This window comes from Macaca nemestrina, chromosome 9 (assembly GCF_043159975.1).
Source record: "Macaca nemestrina isolate mMacNem1 chromosome 9, mMacNem.hap1, whole genome shotgun sequence".
NCBI lineage: Eukaryota > Metazoa > Chordata > Mammalia > Primates > Cercopithecidae > Macaca > Macaca nemestrina.
In genome coordinates this window covers 65,347,579-65,365,426 of record NC_092133.1, presented here as the reverse complement: position 1 = coordinate 65,365,426, position 17,848 = coordinate 65,347,579, and the positions used below count along the sequence as shown (strand labels likewise).

At 41.0% G+C, this 17,848-nt stretch overlaps 1 protein-coding gene across 1 annotated transcript in view; it reads right to left on the bottom strand.

The window, feature by feature from the left end:
• Nucleotides 1-3,960: 3,960 nt before the first annotated feature.
• The window catches only part of KIFB (kinesin family binding protein), a 32,408-nt gene continuing 18,520 nt past the window's right edge, over nucleotides 3,961-17,848 (bottom strand). The window contains exons 3-7 of the mRNA XM_011715040.3: nucleotides 16,841-16,920; nucleotides 16,053-16,236; nucleotides 13,044-13,128; nucleotides 10,628-10,743; nucleotides 3,961-5,432 (exon numbers count right to left, since the gene is read on the bottom strand). Coding sequence (XP_011713342.2) covers nucleotides 4,557-5,432; nucleotides 10,628-10,743; nucleotides 13,044-13,128; nucleotides 16,053-16,236; nucleotides 16,841-16,920 — 1,341 coding nt within the window. The 3' untranslated portion in view covers nucleotides 3,961-4,556. The remainder of the gene's footprint in view (nucleotides 5,433-10,627; nucleotides 10,744-13,043; nucleotides 13,129-16,052; nucleotides 16,237-16,840; nucleotides 16,921-17,848) is intronic.

Genomic DNA, 17,848 nt, shown 5'->3' with positions numbered 1-17,848 from the left:
TTGCTCTTGTCGAGGAGTATCTTTGTGGCATTCTCTGTATTTCCTGAATCTGAATGTTGGCCTGCCTTGCTAGGCTGGGGAAGTTCTCCCGCATAATATATCCTGAAAAGTGTTTCCCAACTTGGTTCCATTCTCCTCGTCACTTTCAGGTACACCAATCAGACATAGATTTGGTCTTTTCACATAGTCCCCTATTTCTTGGAGGCTTTGTTCGTTTCTTTTTACTTTTTTCTTTAAACTTCTCTTCTCGTTTCATTTCATTCATTTGATCTTCAATCACTGACACCCTTTCTTCCAGTTGATCAAATCGACTACTGAAGTTTGTGCATGCATCACGCAGTTCTCGTGCCATGGTTTTCAGCTCCATCAGGTCATTTAAGGACTTCTCTACACTGGTTATTCTAGTTAGCCATTTGTCTAATCGTTTATCAAGGTTTTTAGCTTTTTTTTGCGATAGGCTTGAACATTCTCCTTTAGCTCGGAAAAGTTGATTATTACCAATCATCTGAAGCCTTCTTCTCTCAACTTGTCAAAGTCATTCTCCGTCCAGCTTTGTTCCATTGCTGGTGAGGAGCTGTGTTCCTTTGGAGGAGAAGAGGCGCTCTAATTTTTAGAATTTTCGGTTTTTCTGCTCTGGTTTCTCCCCATCTTTGTGGTTTTGTCTACCTTTGGTCTTTGATGATGGTGACGTACAGATGGGGTTTTGGTGTGGATGTCCTTTCTGTTTGTTAGTTTTCCTTCTAACAGTCAGGACCCTCAGCTGCAGGTCTGTTGGAGTTTGCTGGAGGTCCACTCCAGACCCTGTTTACCAGAGTATTACCAGAGGAGGCTGCAGAACAGCAAATATTGCAGAACAGCAAATGTTGCTGCCTGATTGTTCCTCTGGAAGCTTTGGCTCAGAGGGGCACCCGGCCGTGTGAGGTGTCAGTCTGCCCCTACTGGGAGGTGCCTCCCAGTTAGGTTACTTGGGGGTCAGGGACCCACTTGAGGAGACAGTCTGTCCACTCTCAGATCTCAAACTCTGTGCTGGGAGAACCACTGCTCTCTTCAAAGCTGTCAGATGGGGACGTTTAAGTCTGCAAAAGTTTCACTGCCTTTTGTTCAGCTATGCCCTGCCCCTAGAGGTGGAGTCTACACAGGCAGGCAGGCCTCCTTGAGCTGTGGTGGGCTCCACCCAGTTTGAGCTTCTCAGCTGCTTTGTTTACTTATCCAAGCCTCAGCAATGGTGGGCGCCCCTCCCCCAGCCTTGCTGCAGCCTTGCAGTTCGATCTCAGACTGCTGTGCTAGCAATGAGCAAGGCTCTGTGGGCGTGGGACCCTCCAAGCCAGGTGTAGGATATAATCTTCTGGTGTGCCATTTGCCAAGATCATTGGAAAAGGACAGTAGTAGGGTGAGAGTGACCCGATTTTCCAGGTGCCATCTGTCACAGCTTCCCTTAGCTAGGAAAGGGAATTCCCCAACCCCTTGTACTTCCCTGCCTCACCCTGCTTCGGCTCACACTCGGTGGGCTGCATTCACTGTCCAATAAGCCCCAGTGAGATGAACCCGGTACCTCAGTTGGAAATGCAGAAATCACCCATCTTCTGCGTTGCTCACGCTGGGAGCTGTAGACTGGAGCTGTTCCTATTTGGCCATCTTGGAACCTCCCCCAAAACTCTTAATTCTAAACCCACATATCCCCCATAAAAACATGCTTTGCCTCCATACTTCCTCAGCTTAACATGGCTCTTCTTTTCCCCTCATGCTCTACACTTTACCCTCTAACGTGTTCAAAACACATCCAGAATTTATCCACTTTTCTCCATCTCTACTCCCTCATCCTAGTCCAAACCACTTTCATCTCTCACTTGGATTAATCTTAACAGAAACTCACTTGTTTCTCTGCTTCCTCTGGTTCTCGGCTGCCGTTTCCCCCTTCCCTTGCCCTAAGAGCCAGAGTAGTTTCTTAAAAATTCCAACCAGAGGCCGGGTGCGATGGCTCATGTCTGTAATCCCAACACTTTGGGAGGCCGAGGCGGGTGGATCACAAGGTCAAGAGATTGAGACCATCCTGGCTAACACAGTGAAACTCCGTCTCTACTAAAAATACAAAAAAATTAGCCAGGTGTGGTGGTGGGCGCCTGTAGTCCCAGCTACTCGGGAGGCAGAGGCAGGAGAATGGCGTGAACCCGGGAGGCGGAGCTTGCAGTGAGCCAAGATTGCGCCACTGCACTCCAGCCTGGGCGAGAGAGCGAGACTCCGTCTCAAAAAAAAAAAAAAAAAAAAAAAAAAAATCCAATCAGATCATGCTGCTTCCCTTTTTAAAATTTCATGAAGGTTCCCACTGCACCTTGAATAAAATCCAAACTCCTTACCCTGATCTACAAAGCCCTCTCCAACTGGACTCCCCACTGTTCCCCGCACTGCTCACCCTTTCTGCTCCAGCCACTCTGGTCATTCTCATGCCAAACTCCTTCCTGAGCTTGTTCCAGCCCTGGAACACCCTACCTAAAGATGACCTGGCTGCTTTCTTCCCCCATTTAGTTCTCGGCTCAGTGTCACCTCCCACCTTCTCAAAGACCTTTCCAGATCACCACAGCTAAGACAGCACCCTTTCCATTAAGTTTACCATTTCAGGCTGGGCGTGGTGGCTCACACCTGTAATCCCAGCACTTTGGGAAGCCGAGGCAGGCAGATCACTTGATGTCAGAAGTTCGAGGCCAGCCTGGCCAGCATGGTGAAACCCTGCCTCTACTAAAAATACAAAAAATTACCCAGGCGTGGTGTTGTGCCACCTGTAATACCAGCTACTCGGGAGGCTGAGGCAGGAGAATTGCTTGAATCCGGGAGGCAGAAATTACAGTGAGCCGAGATCACGCCACTGCACTCCAGCCTGGGCAACAGAGCGAGACTCTATCTCAAAAAAAAAAAAAAAAAAAAAAAAGTTTACTTTCAGTTTTCCTTTCTTAACAGCCCTTATGGCCTGAAATTATCTTAGTTGTTTATTCACTCTGTGAGAACAGGTCCTTGTTTATCCTGTTAATCATCATATCCTCTATGATTAGAAAAGTGAGAGAAGGGCCTGACCTTAGTAAAGACTTGAATAAATATCAGTTAAATATTGAGTGAATTACACATTTCTGACTACTATACTCAAAGAATTTTCTTCCTGGAAAATTGATCTCAAAGGGAAAGCAAGGTGATTTTCATGTGTGTGTGTGATTTTCATGTGTGTGAATGAACAGATTTTCATTCTGTTTACATAAATGTTACAGAATCTTAGTGTTGACCCAGACCTAAGCTTTCAGAAACAATTTTAACAGGCAAGCTAACACACAGAGCTATTCTCTATATTGAATGTTACGACTGATCTTGACAATACACCGGATAGGAACTCCATTTCATTCCTGCATTTCTTAAAATGACTAACACACTTTAACAAGGTTTAGTTATGACAAATATATCCTTTCTCAACAGTGCTTAGAAGTTTATAAACATGCCAGGATCTTCTGACGAGAAATCAGTCAGTAAGGTTTCCTGGGACACAGTAGTAGCTCAATAAATATTTACTAAGTGAGTAATATTTTATTTTATTTTGAGACAGGGTCTGTCACCCAGGCTGGAGTGTAGTGGCAATTATGGTTCACTACAGCCTTGGCCTCCTGGGCTCAAGCAATCCTCCCACCTTAGCCTCCCAAGTAGCTGGGATTACAGACAGGTGGCACAATGCCCCAGCTAATTTTTGTATGTTTTGTAGAGATGGGGTCTCACTTTGTTGCCCAGGCTGGTCTCGAACTCCTGGCCTCAAGTGATCCTCCCACCTCGGCCTCCCAAAGTGCTGGGATTACAGGCATGAGCCACCACACTCAGCCATGAATGATATTTTAATGTTTTCTAACTATGCAATGTTATTGAAGAAATACTCTTCTCTAGCTTCAAATAAGCTAGTATCTTTGAGGTATCAAAAAACAAAACCAATGCTCACAAGAAAACAAAAGAGGAAATGGAAGTTTTTATTAGTGAAATAAGTCAGTTTATTTTATTTCCAACAAGGCCTTTTTCTCCTATAATTAAGACAAACCATTTTACACTTTATAATAACATAACTTAGTTTTTAGTATTTTCAAAAGGGAAAGATTTTGGGTGGGGGGAATTTAGGAAATCAAATATTTTAGAAGGAGTAACTAGAGAAGTTACTTTTTCAATCTTAATATAGCAACAGGTTTGTCTACCATGTACATTACCCAGCATTTTTTCTTATAAGGAATCTATCAAGTACTAGCCAACAAATAATCTACATTTAGAAACTGAGGGTAGAAATGTCTATATTTAAATAGGAAACAAGCATCTAAAATACAAATCACATGTCTTTAACAAGGCAATTTACATAATTAGGTGTAAGTTTTTAATTAACTTTATGTTCCTTAGGATCCTAGCAAACACTCAGTTGACTGTATCTCAAGCTCAAACTGCACTCACCTGGCCGTAAAGGTAAATATCACAATGGAATTGGGCCTGTTTGACTAGGGAAAAAGATCACTTCAATATTGCACATTTCCTTTTTTTAAAAACAGGGATTAAGTCAGGGCCATCTTGGTTCTGAATCTCTCCATTTTTGTTGGGAGAAGACTAACCATCTCTTTACTAAGTTCTAGCTCAACTTCTATTTCTTGGGCAGCCTCAGGATGCTTTTCACAGTAATCAACAATAAATTTGTAATGTTCCAATGATGTTGCCAAATTTTCCAACTCTTTCTTGGGATCTGCAGTAATGATTTTACCATAGAGACGGGCAACTCGAAACTTAGCTAACATGGCAGGGCGAAGAACATCTTCCCCTATATGCTCAGGGAATACTTTATTTGGGTCTCTCAGGGAGTCTAAGAAGAGCTGGTAGTACTTCAACGCTGACTTATTAAGATTATTTATTTTTTTTACAATGTGTGAATCGGGATCCCTTAGCCTGTCAGCAATGGCAACCTTCAAATCCATCATATCATAGTAAGCATGTGCAATTTCAAACTGGATCTGTCTGTTGACCAACAGGTAATACTGTGGATTCAGGTCTACAGTTAGGGGCTCTAGCATGGCTATTCTGCGTTTATGCATCTTGCACCGTCTCTCCATGTCAGTTTCAAAGAATGCAAGCACCTTAAACAGAGCACTGTGGTCTTGGACAACTTCAATATGGTCAGTGACATAACCATCAATCTGAAAGAACTCTTTTGCCTCAAAGACATAGTGCTGACCCAATAAGAAAAGTTCTCTGGCTTCTTCAAAATCTAAAGGTCTCAAGTACCTCACTTTCTCTTCTACTGCAGAGATGGCATCACACAGCTCACCGGTTCCAAACTGCACAGCTTTTTTCCGAATGCTTTCCTCCTCATCTAGTTCTTTTTTCCTTAAAGCTCTAAGTTCAGACTGTTTATCAAGATCAAGCTCTCCTATGTTGTCCTGAAGAAAAATAAATAAATTATGGTTAAGTAGGACACTCACCTCCTGCTGTTAAATAACATTAAAGCAAACTTCAGAGTTTTTTAAGAAAAGTCTCTTACTTTCCAGCCTGGTTTAGAAGGGTATCATAGTCTTAAACACCTTTGAGAACTTCTTTCTTTCTTCCAATTATATTAAAAACTCAAGAAATGTGAGAAAAAAAAAAAAAAGTATTTAAATAGACAAGCTGCTTACATATCATTTATTCTGAGGAACTGAAATTCATTTACAGTTACTCCTTCCAATAAGATAAATGCTACCTGTAGAAGTACTTTGAGAATTGTGAAACATTATATACATGTGATACATTACTCCCAGCACTTTGGAAGGCCAAGGCGGGCGAATCACAAGGTCAGGAGTTCAAGACCAGCCTGGCCAACACAGTGAAACCCTGTCTCTACTAAAAATACAAAAATTAACTAGGCATGGTGGCAGGGGCCTGTAATCCCAGTCACTTGGGAGACTGAGGCAGGAGAATTGCTTGAACCCAGGAGGCGGAGGTTGCAGTGAGTGGAGATCGTGCCACTGCACTCCAGCCTGGGTGACAGTGCAAGACTCCATCTCAAGAAACAAACAAACAAACAAACAGACTGTAATCTACATCACAAAAATACTTCACAAGGATGCCATTAAAATTAATGCTACCATGTTTATGCTATTAGTTATTTAGCGAAATATATCAAAGAGAAATGCTCTAGGTCTCTTAAAGACATCAAAATGAACAAAGTTAAATCTACCTTCCTAGTTAAAGTTTTCTCCTCTACCTCTTGGGGGTGGGGAATAACTAAGAATAACTAAGGTAGTTAAGAAATAAGAGTAAGCTCTTCTTGGCCAATAAAATTAAATAACAGATCCCAAGTCCTTTTCTTCTTTTCTTTTCTTTCTTTTTTTTTTTTTTTTGAGACGTAGTCTCACTCTGTCGCCCAGGCTGGAGTGCAGTGGCCGGATCTCAGCTCACTGCAAGCTCCGCCTCCCGGGTTTATGCCATTCTCCTGCCTCAGCCTCCCGAGTAGCTGGGACTACAGGCGCCCGCCACCTCGCCCGGCTAGTTTTTTGTACTTTTTAGCAGAGACGGGGTTTCACCGTGTTAGCCAGGATGGTCTTGATCTCCTGACCTAGTGATCCGCCCGTCTCGGCCTCCCAAAGTGCTGGGATTACAGGCTTGAGCCACCGCGCCTGGCCCCTTTTCTTCTTTTCACTTGACATTGTCTCACTAGTGATCTCTCCACAAACCCTTCAAGGTTTCCAAATGCTCAGAAGATGAAGACAACAATGCTTCAAAGCCTTGATTGCTCCAGCCCCTTTCTAACTCTAACTTTACCTTATATCACACTCCCTCTCCCTCAGCTCCAACCTCACAGCCTTTGCTCCATCCCTTCTGATATCATCCTCCCTTACGCCACAGAACTTCTAAACATGCTGCTTCAGCTCCTTGGCATGGTGTGCCTTCTTTTCTTCAGGCTAGGTAACTCCTACTTACTCATCCCCAGAGCTTGCTTGTTATTTCCTCCTATTGTGCCTTCTCATATCATGTGTCTCTCCTTTGTGGAACTTAGCAAAATTGTACTTTTACATGAAGTCAAAGGCTAGGTTCATTTTTGTCCATCATAGTATCCTTGGCCAATGACTAGCACAGGTTTGGCATAAATACTTAATGGAATAAATATGTGTATGTCTTAAAGCTTGAGCTGGGCTGGGCGCGGTGGGTCACGCCTGTAATCCCAGCACTTCGAGAGGCCGAGGTGGGTGGATCACAAGGTCAGGAGATTGAGACCATCCTGGCTAACACGGTGAAACCCCATCTCTACTAAAAATACAAAAAAGCTTAGCCGGGTGTGGTGGCAGGAGCCTGTAGTCCCAGCTAATCGGGAGGTTGAGGCAGAAGAATGGTGTGAACCTGGGAGGCGGAGTTTGCAGTGAGCCGAGATCGCGCCACTGCGCATCGCGCCACTGCGCTGCACTCCAGCCTGGGTGACAGAGCGAGACTCCGTCTAAAAAAAAAAAAAAAGCTTGAACTGAAGAAGGTCTTTCAGATAAATACACAGATGATACAGGATGAAGTTACGGTTAAAAAAGAAAGTCAGGGCCAAGCGCAGTGGCTCACACCTGTAATCCTAGCACTTTGGGAGGCTGACATGGGTGGATTGCTTGAGCTCAAGAGTTCAAGACCAGCCTGGGCAACATGGTAAAACATCGTCCTAACAAAAATACAAAGAATTAGCCGGGCACAGTGGCACACACCTGTGGTCCCAGTTACGTGGCAGGCTGATGTGGGAGGACCGCTTGAGCTGGGGAGGTGGAGGATGTAGTGAGTGGAGATCATGCCACTGCACACCAGCCTGGGTGACAGAAACCCCATCTCAAAAAACAAAATTGGGTTTAAGGAAAATCTGAGTAATTTAGTAGCATGGCAAATATGTGAGTTTAAACTAACCAAGTGATGAAGTTCTAAGTTCCCAGACTAGAAACATCAACTGAATGAAAGGTAAGGGTCAAATCATAGTGCATTATGCTTGACACAATTACTTCAAACATAGATCATAAGTCTCTAAATCTTGTATACTTCCTTCCTTCCTGGGCTGCTTGTTTATCTACATGTTCTCTCTAGGATGCTTTCTTAAATTAGCCTACTGTTTTGCTCCAATATCCCCTGCAACCCTCCTTTTCCAGCTTTCCTTACCTGACCAGAAGAAACTTGACAGCTCTTCCTGGCTCCAAATTCTCTAGACATAAAGCCCATAGTTCTTCTCCCTACTTCCTGTCTTTCCTTAATATGCCTCCTCTTTACCCTCTAACCTCTAAAATGATCTTTATCTCTTCAAGATCTATGCTTCTGATGTGTTGAGGTTTGTTTAGTTTTCTTTCGTTCAGTAGTTTCACAAGGTTCTACATTATTTACCACTGATACAGTATGGATTTGTGTCCCCGGCCAAATCTCATGTCAGACTGGAGGAGGGACCTGGTGGGAAGTGACTGGATCATTGGGGGCAGATTTCCTGCTTGCTGTTCTTGTGGTAGTGAGTGAGCTCTCTCACGAGATCTGATGGTTTTGAAGTGTGTAGCATATCCCCCTTTGCTCTCTCTCTCTCCTGCTCTGCCACGGTAAGACACGCTTGCTTCCCTTTCACCTTCTGCCATGACTCTAAGTTTCCTGAGGCCTCCCAGTCATGCTTCCTGTTAAGCCTGAGGAACTGTAAGTCAATTAACCTCTTTTCTTCATAAATTACCCAGTCTTAGGTGGTTCTTTTTCTGTTTTTTTTTTTGAGACAGGGTCTCACTCTGTTACCCAGGCTGGAGCACAGTGGTGCAATGTTGGCTCACTGCAACCTCTGCCTCCTGCGCTCAAGTGATTCTCCTGCCTCAGCCTCCCCAGTAGCTGGGACTACAGGTGCACACCACCATGCTTGGCTAATTTTTTGTATTTTTGGTAGAGACAGGGTTTCAACATGTTGTCCAGGCTGGTCTCAAACTCATGAGCTCAAGTGATCCACCCACCTTGGCCTCCCAAAGTGCTGGGATTATAGGCATGAGGCGCTGCACCTAGCCTCAAGTAATTCTTTATAGCAGTGTGAGAATGGACTAATACAACCACTAAAGATTATTATACTTTTATCAAGCAGAGTCCCATGTAAAAAAAAAAAAAATTATCATACTTTAATACACACATATAAAAAAACAAAAGCACAATGACTCCCCCAGGAAAGCTTCTATGTATCTACAATTAGTATATTGCATCTAAATGATTAATTTTATTATCCTCCCTAGTGGTTAGAAACTAGGATTGGGTATAAATTAATAATGATGATGGTAGTTAACATTTATTAAGGACTTAGTATGTCTCAGGCACTTTTCTGAGGCCTTAATATATACTGATTTAACTCTCATAACAACAGTATTAAGTACTATTATCTCCAACTTATTTGTGAGGAAATACAGGCAAAAATATATTAAGTAAATTGCCACAAAGACATAGCTACGAAGCAGCAGAGCTGGAGTTCATACCTACCTAGTGTGTTTCCAGAGCCCATGCTCTTCACTGCCATCACTTCTGCTTCTATTTTTGAACTATTACATGAGCTATTTCTTAAAAGTCTACCCTTTTAGATTTTATCAAGTCCATGCTGTGTGTAAGATAACACTGAGAAGTATATAAAGATTAGTAAGGCCTTGGCCAGGTGTGGTGGCTCACACCTGTAATCCCAGCACTCTGGGAGGCCGAGATGGGTGGATCACTTGAGGTCAGGAGTTCGAGACCAGCTTGGCCAACATGGTGAGACTCCGTCTCTACTAAAAAGTCAAAAATTAGCCAGGCATGGTGGCAGGCACCTGTAATCCCAGCTACCCGGGAGGCTGAGGCAGGAGAATCCTTTGAACCTGGGACGCAGAGGTTGCAGCTGTGATCACACCACTGTACTCCAGCACTCCAGCCTGGGCAACACAGCAAAACTCCGTCTCAAAAAAATAAAAGATTAGTTAGGCCAGGCACAGTGGCTCACACCTGTAATCCCAGCACTTTGGGAGGCAAAGGCGGGAGGATCACTTGAACCCAAGAGTTCAAGACCAGCCTTGGCAACATAATGAGAGCCAGTATCTACAAAATAACTTAAAAATTAACTGGACATGGTGGCACATGCCTGCACTCCCAGGATGAGGTGGGATGATTGTGTGAGCTGGGGAGATCAAGGTTGCAGTGACCCATGACCATATCACCACACGCCAGCCTGGGCAACACAGCGAGAGCCTGTCTTTAAAAAAAAAAAAAAAAAAAAAAAGAATATGACATAGTTCCCAGCTCTCAAGAAGCTTATAGTCTAACCAAAGAGAAGTCTTCAAGGAAGACGTAGTATTTAAGATAGGCCTTGAATGATAAGTAAGATTTTATTTATTTATTTATTTATTTATTTGAGATGGAGTCTTGCTCTGTTGCCCAGGCTGGAATGCAGTGGTCCACTCTTGGCTCACTGCAGCCTCTGCCTCCTGGATTCAATCAATTTGATGAGTACGATTTAAAACCAAGAAAGAAATATTTATGAAAACATTCTACACGCCTTTCATATTAAACACAATGTGACCCCAATGAGCACAGTCCCCACTATGACTTTTTACTTACAATGTCCTCATTTAAGAAAGAAAAAGGCAACTTCTGACTGCATTACCTGCATGGAGAGTTGGGCATTCTGCATGAGAGTCAAACAGTATTTGATCCAGCACCTTGCTATTTCCCCCTTTCTTTGATGATAAAGCTCTGGCACCTCTCCTTCAGCTTCAGGAGCTAAAATATAAATGTGATTTGTTTAAATTAATGGTCACAACTGTAATTTTCACTGGGTACTCTAATTTTTTTATATCACTTTTTCCTGACTACAAAAGTAACAGATCTTTACTGAAGCAGGGGGCTCGGGGAAAAGGGAAGAAAGATCCACTCCAAATCCTACTATCCAGAAGCACTCACTATTATTTTTGCATATTTCTTTCTCATACCACAAACACTTTACTCATATCATTATCAACTCTTAGCTTCATTTTTAAGTACACCATTATATACAATTAAATAGATATTCCATTATTTAGCCATTCTTCCAATTCTAACCTGGAATTTGTTGTTTCCATTTCTGTACTATCACAAAAACCTCTATGTCACACAACACATGGTTGTGGAGAACCTGGTGCTAAACTATTCAGATGACCTGCTTCTAGGTCAGAGTGTCATACACAGCAGGGCAGCTTTCTTGCTGCAATCTATTGAAAGTCAGCCCTCAACACAAAGGTTTAGAAAGTTTATACACACACACACATATTTTTACACTCGAAACATGAATGTATTTGTGCAAAAATCTGCCTGGATTTTGGATTACTTCCTTAGGGCAGGTTCCTAGAAGTGGAATTTACTGAGTAGAAGAGTTTACACAATTTTAAGTAATTCACAACATATAGCCAAATTATTTTCAACAAATACGCCAACCAACAATATACGAGAATGCTCAATAAGAACATTTTGAAAACATTGGACACTGTCATTTTTTCAGCTATTTTGAAGAGTAAAAAAATAATATCTCACGGTATTATTTTAAATAAAGTATAGTATTAAATAATATCTTGGCAATTTAGTTTTTGTTCATTTTTTGAGACAAGTGCCTCTTAGACTTCAACTAATCTATAATTAATTCAATGTAGCTAATATATTAGGGGAGAAAGCAACTATTTACTTTGATAATGTGCATTCCTTTAACTCTTAAGAGTCTCTGCACTTTTCAGATCCACAATTAGAATGTCCATTTGTAAGGAAGACATGATGTTTCAAAATCTAAAACATCGTAAGAAGGTTGGAAACTGTTCAACTGTGAGTTATAGAATCAAACTATTTTTCAAAATAAACTATTTTTAAAGAAAATGATGAACTTACTACAAAACCTGTTAAATGGCTCAAAGATACATGTTAACTGTGATTTTCTAAGACAAAATGAAACATTATACTTAAAAAGATGGATATTTGGCTACATCGTTTATGCATGTAGTATTCCAGCCAAAAATATATCATCTGAATGGTGGCGTAAGGAAACATCACACAAACCCCAGTTGGCAGTAATTCTCTGAAATAACTGGCCTATATTCTTCAAAAATGTTAAGTGATGAAAGGGAAAGAAAGGCTGAGGAACAATTCTGGATGAAAAATGCCTAGAGATGTGACAACTGAATGCAATATGCAATCTTGAACTGTATAATCCAGTACTGGCAAACAAATGCTAGAAGGAATATTATGGCAACAACTGATGAAACAGAAATATGCAGTGTAGACAAAAGAATTGTATCAATGTTACTTTTGTTTTTTTAATTTCTTTCTTTTTTTTTTTTTTTTTTTTTGAGACGGAGTCTGGCTCTGTTGCCCAGGCTGGAGTGCAGTGGCTGGATCTCAGCTCACTGCAAGCCCCGCCTCCCGGGTTCACGCCATTCTCCTGCCTCAGCCTCCCGAGTAGCTGGGAGTACAGGCGCCCGCCACCTCGCCCGGCTAATTTTTTTTGTATTTTAGTAGAGACGGGGTTTCACCGTGTTAGCCAGGATGGTCTCGATCTCCTGACCTCGTGATCCGCCCGTCTCGGCCTCCCAAAGTGCTGGGATTACAGGCTTGAGCCACCGCGCCCGGCCTGTTTTTTTAATTTCTTTAAAAACATAGAGGTAGGGTCTCACTATGTTGATCAGGCTGGTCTTGAACTCCTGGCCCCTCCCATCTTGGCCTCCCAAAATCTAGCATTACAGGCGTGGGCCATCATGCCTAGCCAATGCTACATTTCTTGAATTTGATAAATGATCTATGATTATGTAAGAAGATATTCTTCTTAGGAAATATATATTGAAGTATGAAAGGGTAAAGGAGCCTAATGTATGTAACCTCTCTAGTGGTTCAGAGAGAAAAATAAAATTTGATTCCAAGCGAAGAAAATACTAAAAATTGGTGCATTTAGGAGAAGGGCATATGATAGCTCTTCTGATCTTGCAACTTTTCAAAAGTTTAAAATAATTTCAAAATAAAATACTTTTTTAAAAGCTATGTAAAACATGCAAAGGTAAACTTACTGTCTTCTGTGGCTGAGATCTTTCCAGTTTGACCAAAAATGACATTAGCAGCTGATAAACAGTGCCTGGCCTCCATAAAGCATAGCTATTGGGGAAATAAACAACAGTGAATGTGACTATCATACAGCTTTATTTGCAACTGATACTTGCATAATTTCTTTTAATATGGGAAAAGGTATAAAATCAGATAAAAATACTACAAAGGAGGCCCTATAGAGTTGCAGATCGTTCAGAAGGTATAAAAGATATATTATCATATTATCTGGTTAAAATGTAACCTCAATGGTTAAAATATTAATGCCCCCAAACTCTTAATAATAATCCACTTGGGCTGAAAGACAACTGCCAATTGAAAGTTAGCTCTCCTTATTTAATCAATAGATATACAGGAATGGCTGTCATCCTAGACTTAAACTGTCTCAAAAAGCCCTTTAGGTTCAGTCTAAATAGCCAAACTCCCACGCACAATAAATTCTTAGACTATTTACATTGTGTCAGGACTGAATTTTTTTTTTCCTTATGAGATAGGGGTCTCACTCTAGCCCAAGGCTGGAGTGCAGTGGCACAATCATAGTTCGCTGCAGCCTCAACCTCCTGGGCGTAAGGGATCCTCCCACCTTTAGCTTCCTGAGTAGCTGGACTATAGGCACATGCCACCAAGCCTAATTCTGGGGGTTCCTCTATGTTGCCTAGACAAGTCTCCAACTCCTGGCCTCAAGCAATGCTCCCACCTTGGCCTCCCAGAGTGCTGGGGTTATAAATGTAAGCCACCTTGCCCAGTCTGAAGATTTAATTTTTATTAGGTTTATAGAGCCCTTTTACATCCTACTATACACAGGCAATTAGGATAAATTTGGGTAAGGAGAGACTTCTGTGTTCTAAAATCTTTGAAATTTACATACAATAAGGCTTCCCACCAAATTTTGAAGTCAACAGATTTCTACAGATGAACTTTATGGAACTGCTTTACCAACACTCTTAAAGACTTCATAATTCAATTCTGGGCATGGCAAACTTCTCAAACAATTAGAGAAGATCTCCTTATTAATAGAAACATTTTGTATTTGTCATGTAAGTCAAAGGACCACCCAGCAGAAGTTCAAAGTTAAAGTCCAACTTTTAGTTGGAAGCCACCCTCATTAAATAGAATGTCTACTTAATTATAGTAATACCTGAAAGGCTTTAAATGGTTGGCTATAACTTTAAAATCGCAGCATTACATGTATCTTTCCATTATGGCAAATTCAGAAGCCATCTTGAGAATAGCTGGGCATGTCAAGTATTGGCCCAGCAACATCTATAGATAAAAATGTGTTAAATCTTAAAAGCCAAAAGAAAGTTAGAGTTTATATAATGAAACTTTAATTATCTCTCTATAATCCAATCCCTTAACCATTATCATCATTTCAGCTTTGTCCAGATTGGCTCCCTGTGAGCAATCGCTGCTAGAACAGTGAGTATCTTATGCCCTCTAGGTGGCTGGTAAATGTGGGACTTTAGCAGCTGCCAGGTAGGGATTCACCACGTAGCAAAACCTCATCATTGGAATCAGATGAAGATGACAATGATATAAATGACAATTGCATTTTTAAAAACATGGTTCAAATCCCTCTTTTTGCAATACGACTTAGTTGGTTTTAACAAAAACTTTAAAAAGATTTTGGCAAAAAATAAAAGTGCAGGGTGTGGGAAGTCTCATGAAAATTACTGCATGCTCCACATAAGTAATGCTTAACAACTTTAAATTTTAAATCACACTTTAATATCTAGATATCTTAGTACTGCCAATATCCATGGAGTTTTAAGTATTAATTAAAGTCATAGTGAATACATAATTTTAAAGTTGCTAAACAGAATGAACAAGGGGCCTCCAACAGCTGTAAAAAAGATGTCACAAGCAGAGGCACTGGATAACACTTTGGATGAGGACAATGAAATGGATTCATGAGAATTAGTTAACTGAATGCTCTGATATATGCAGTAGCGTTACTTACACACTTGATCTTAGACCAAAGTCCTAGAAGCGATGCTGCAGTCACCACAGCCCTTTCTCTCCTGCTAATAGCTTTTCTGAATGAAATTCTGTGGGACAATACTTTAATCATAGGGCGCATTTACAGAATCAACGCTAACGAAATGCTCAAAAAGGATAAAGGCCCAAGAATAAGGCAGCAGGTTACCAGAGAGATGAAAGAAGGAACTCTGATAAGCAGAGAATTACCAAAATTTCAGAGAGGCTTGCGAATTAGAAATATAAATAAAAGTAATTTATATTGCCGAGATGTCTTATTAAGGATTAATAGGAAAATCTGGTTAGAAAAGGTAGTGTAAAATTATTTTAGCATTAAAAACTCTTAGGGATTAAAGGAATAAATGGGTCAATTAAGGGTACATCAACATGATGTGAGCAATGCTTTTTAAAATTTTTATGAGAAATTCTGATAAACAATTAAGAAGCTCAAAAACACTGTCCCTGTTTAACAATCCAAAAGAAGTATGTCATAAAGACCTAGAACTTTGGAACTCAGCAGACATATTTCCAACATTAAAAAATTATTACAGAGTTAATTCTGAAAAATAACTGAAATGCATCACATGCTTTTATCAAAGCCCACATTTAACAGTCAACTTCCTCAGTCAAATTCTCAGAGTTATGAGATTACCATTACATAAAGATAAAGATATATCTACAAGATAAAATCTGCAATTTAAGGTAATACCTCACTAAAATGAGTTGAGATAGCGTGCCTATGTTAAAAAAAAGAATTGGTCTTAGGTAACATGTAAAACAATGATAAAACTTGGTATTTTAAAACTTAAAATAATTCATACAACAAAAAGCTACAAAATTTTAGTACACGGGCAAACTGAGCTGCATTTTCGGGTCCAGTTGCAAATCATAAAATACAAGCTACCTGTTTTTAAAAGATGGTATTTTCAAGGTACTACTGGTTCTATTTTTATACTCACTATTGGTACTCTGTTAGATAACTACTTCAAGATGCTTACCTTATTGATGTAAAACTGTGACAAGGTAGCAGCATTGATAGCCCACTCTATAGGATGGTAGGCATTATGCTCAAGCTGGCGTTTTAGTGTACTATGGCAATAGTGAGCAGCCTTCTCAAACATTTCCAGATGCTGGTAGACTTGAGCTAGGTAATATAGGTTATGAGTATAAACCTTTTCAAATCTGTAAAGAAAAAATAAACCAATATTTATGTAATGGTTTACTTTTTTTTTTCCTGAGACAGAGTCTCACTCTGTTGCCCAGGCTGGAATGCAGTGTCGTGCTCTCGGCTCACTGCAACCTCCACCTCCTGGGTTCAAGCAATTCTCCTGCCTCAGCCTCTCGAGTAGCTGGAACTACAGATGCCTGCCACCGTGCCGGGCTAATTTTTGTATTTTTGGTTGAGACGGGGTTTCACCGTAATAGTCAGGCCAGTCTCGAACTCCTGACCTTGTGATCCACCCGCCTCAGCCTCCCAAAGTGCTGGGATTATAGGCGTGAGCCACTGTGTCCCGCCCATGGTTTATGTTTTATAAGTAAATTTCACACATATTTATTTTGATCCTCCCACCAACCCTTTGAGTTGGATTTGTTTATTGTATCTATTTGACAGATAAGGAAACTGAGTCTCAGGTTTGAACAAGGTCACATAACACGTAAGCGGTAAATGGAGGTTTTACTCATGTCAGAATCCCCATTCTGTAACCTTTATAAGTGCCTTTTTGAACAATCACTTATCTATGCTATGCGGAAATATTTGCAAGGGCTGATTTCTACACCTACTCACCTTTTTGATCTCTCTTGTTCAGTAAGTTTCTCTTCTTCAGGAAGAAAACGCTCAGTAGGATCAAGAGGAGGACACCCAACCTACAATTAAGAAAAACAAAAGCTCTTTAAAGTTTTAAACTGTAAACACCAAGTGCCCTCTTCTGGAAGACCTGGAGAAATCAACTTTTGCAAGCCAAATACATTTCATTTTTTCCTAGTTCATTTTTATGTTACTCAAGAAGTAATTTTCCGTTTTTTAAATTTGTATTTATCTATTCAGACACAGTTTCTGTCACCAGGCTGGATTGGAGTGGCACAATCTTGGCTCACTGTAACCTCCGTCTCCCGATCCTCCCACCTCAAGCAATCCTCCTACCTCAGCCTCCCGAGTAGCTGGAACTACAGGTGTGCAACACCAGGCCTGGCTAATTTTTGTATTTTTTTGTAGACACAGGGTTTCACTATGTTGCCCAGACTGGTCTTGAACTCCTGGGCTCAAGCAATCCACCTGCCTTGGCCTCCCAAAGTGCTAGGATTATAGGCGTGAGCCACTGCACCCGGCTCAACAAGTAATTTTCTTAACCATAAAATCTGAGTCAAACAAATAAAAGATACCCTGTAAGTTCACATTTGACAAAATTTTACTGTTGTTGCAGTTAAACTGCAAATATGCAAAAAATTCACCAATTTGCTTTTAGATATATATAATTCTTTAAGTATTTTGTTTTTTCTTTTTTTAAGTTCTTATTTATTTATTTAGAGATGGGGGTCTTGCTCTGTTGCCCAGACTGGTCTTGAACTCCTAGCCTCCAGTGATCCTCCTGCCTCAGCCTCCCAAAGTACTGAAACTACAGGCATAAGCCACTGTGCCCAACCTCTTTAAGTTTTTTTTTTTTTTTTTGGAGATGGAGTCTCGCTCTTTCACCAGGCTGGAGGACAGTGGTGCCATCCCGGCTCACTACAACCTCCGCCTCCCAGGTTCAAGTGATTTTCCTGCCTTAACCTCCTGAGTAGCTGGGATTTCAGA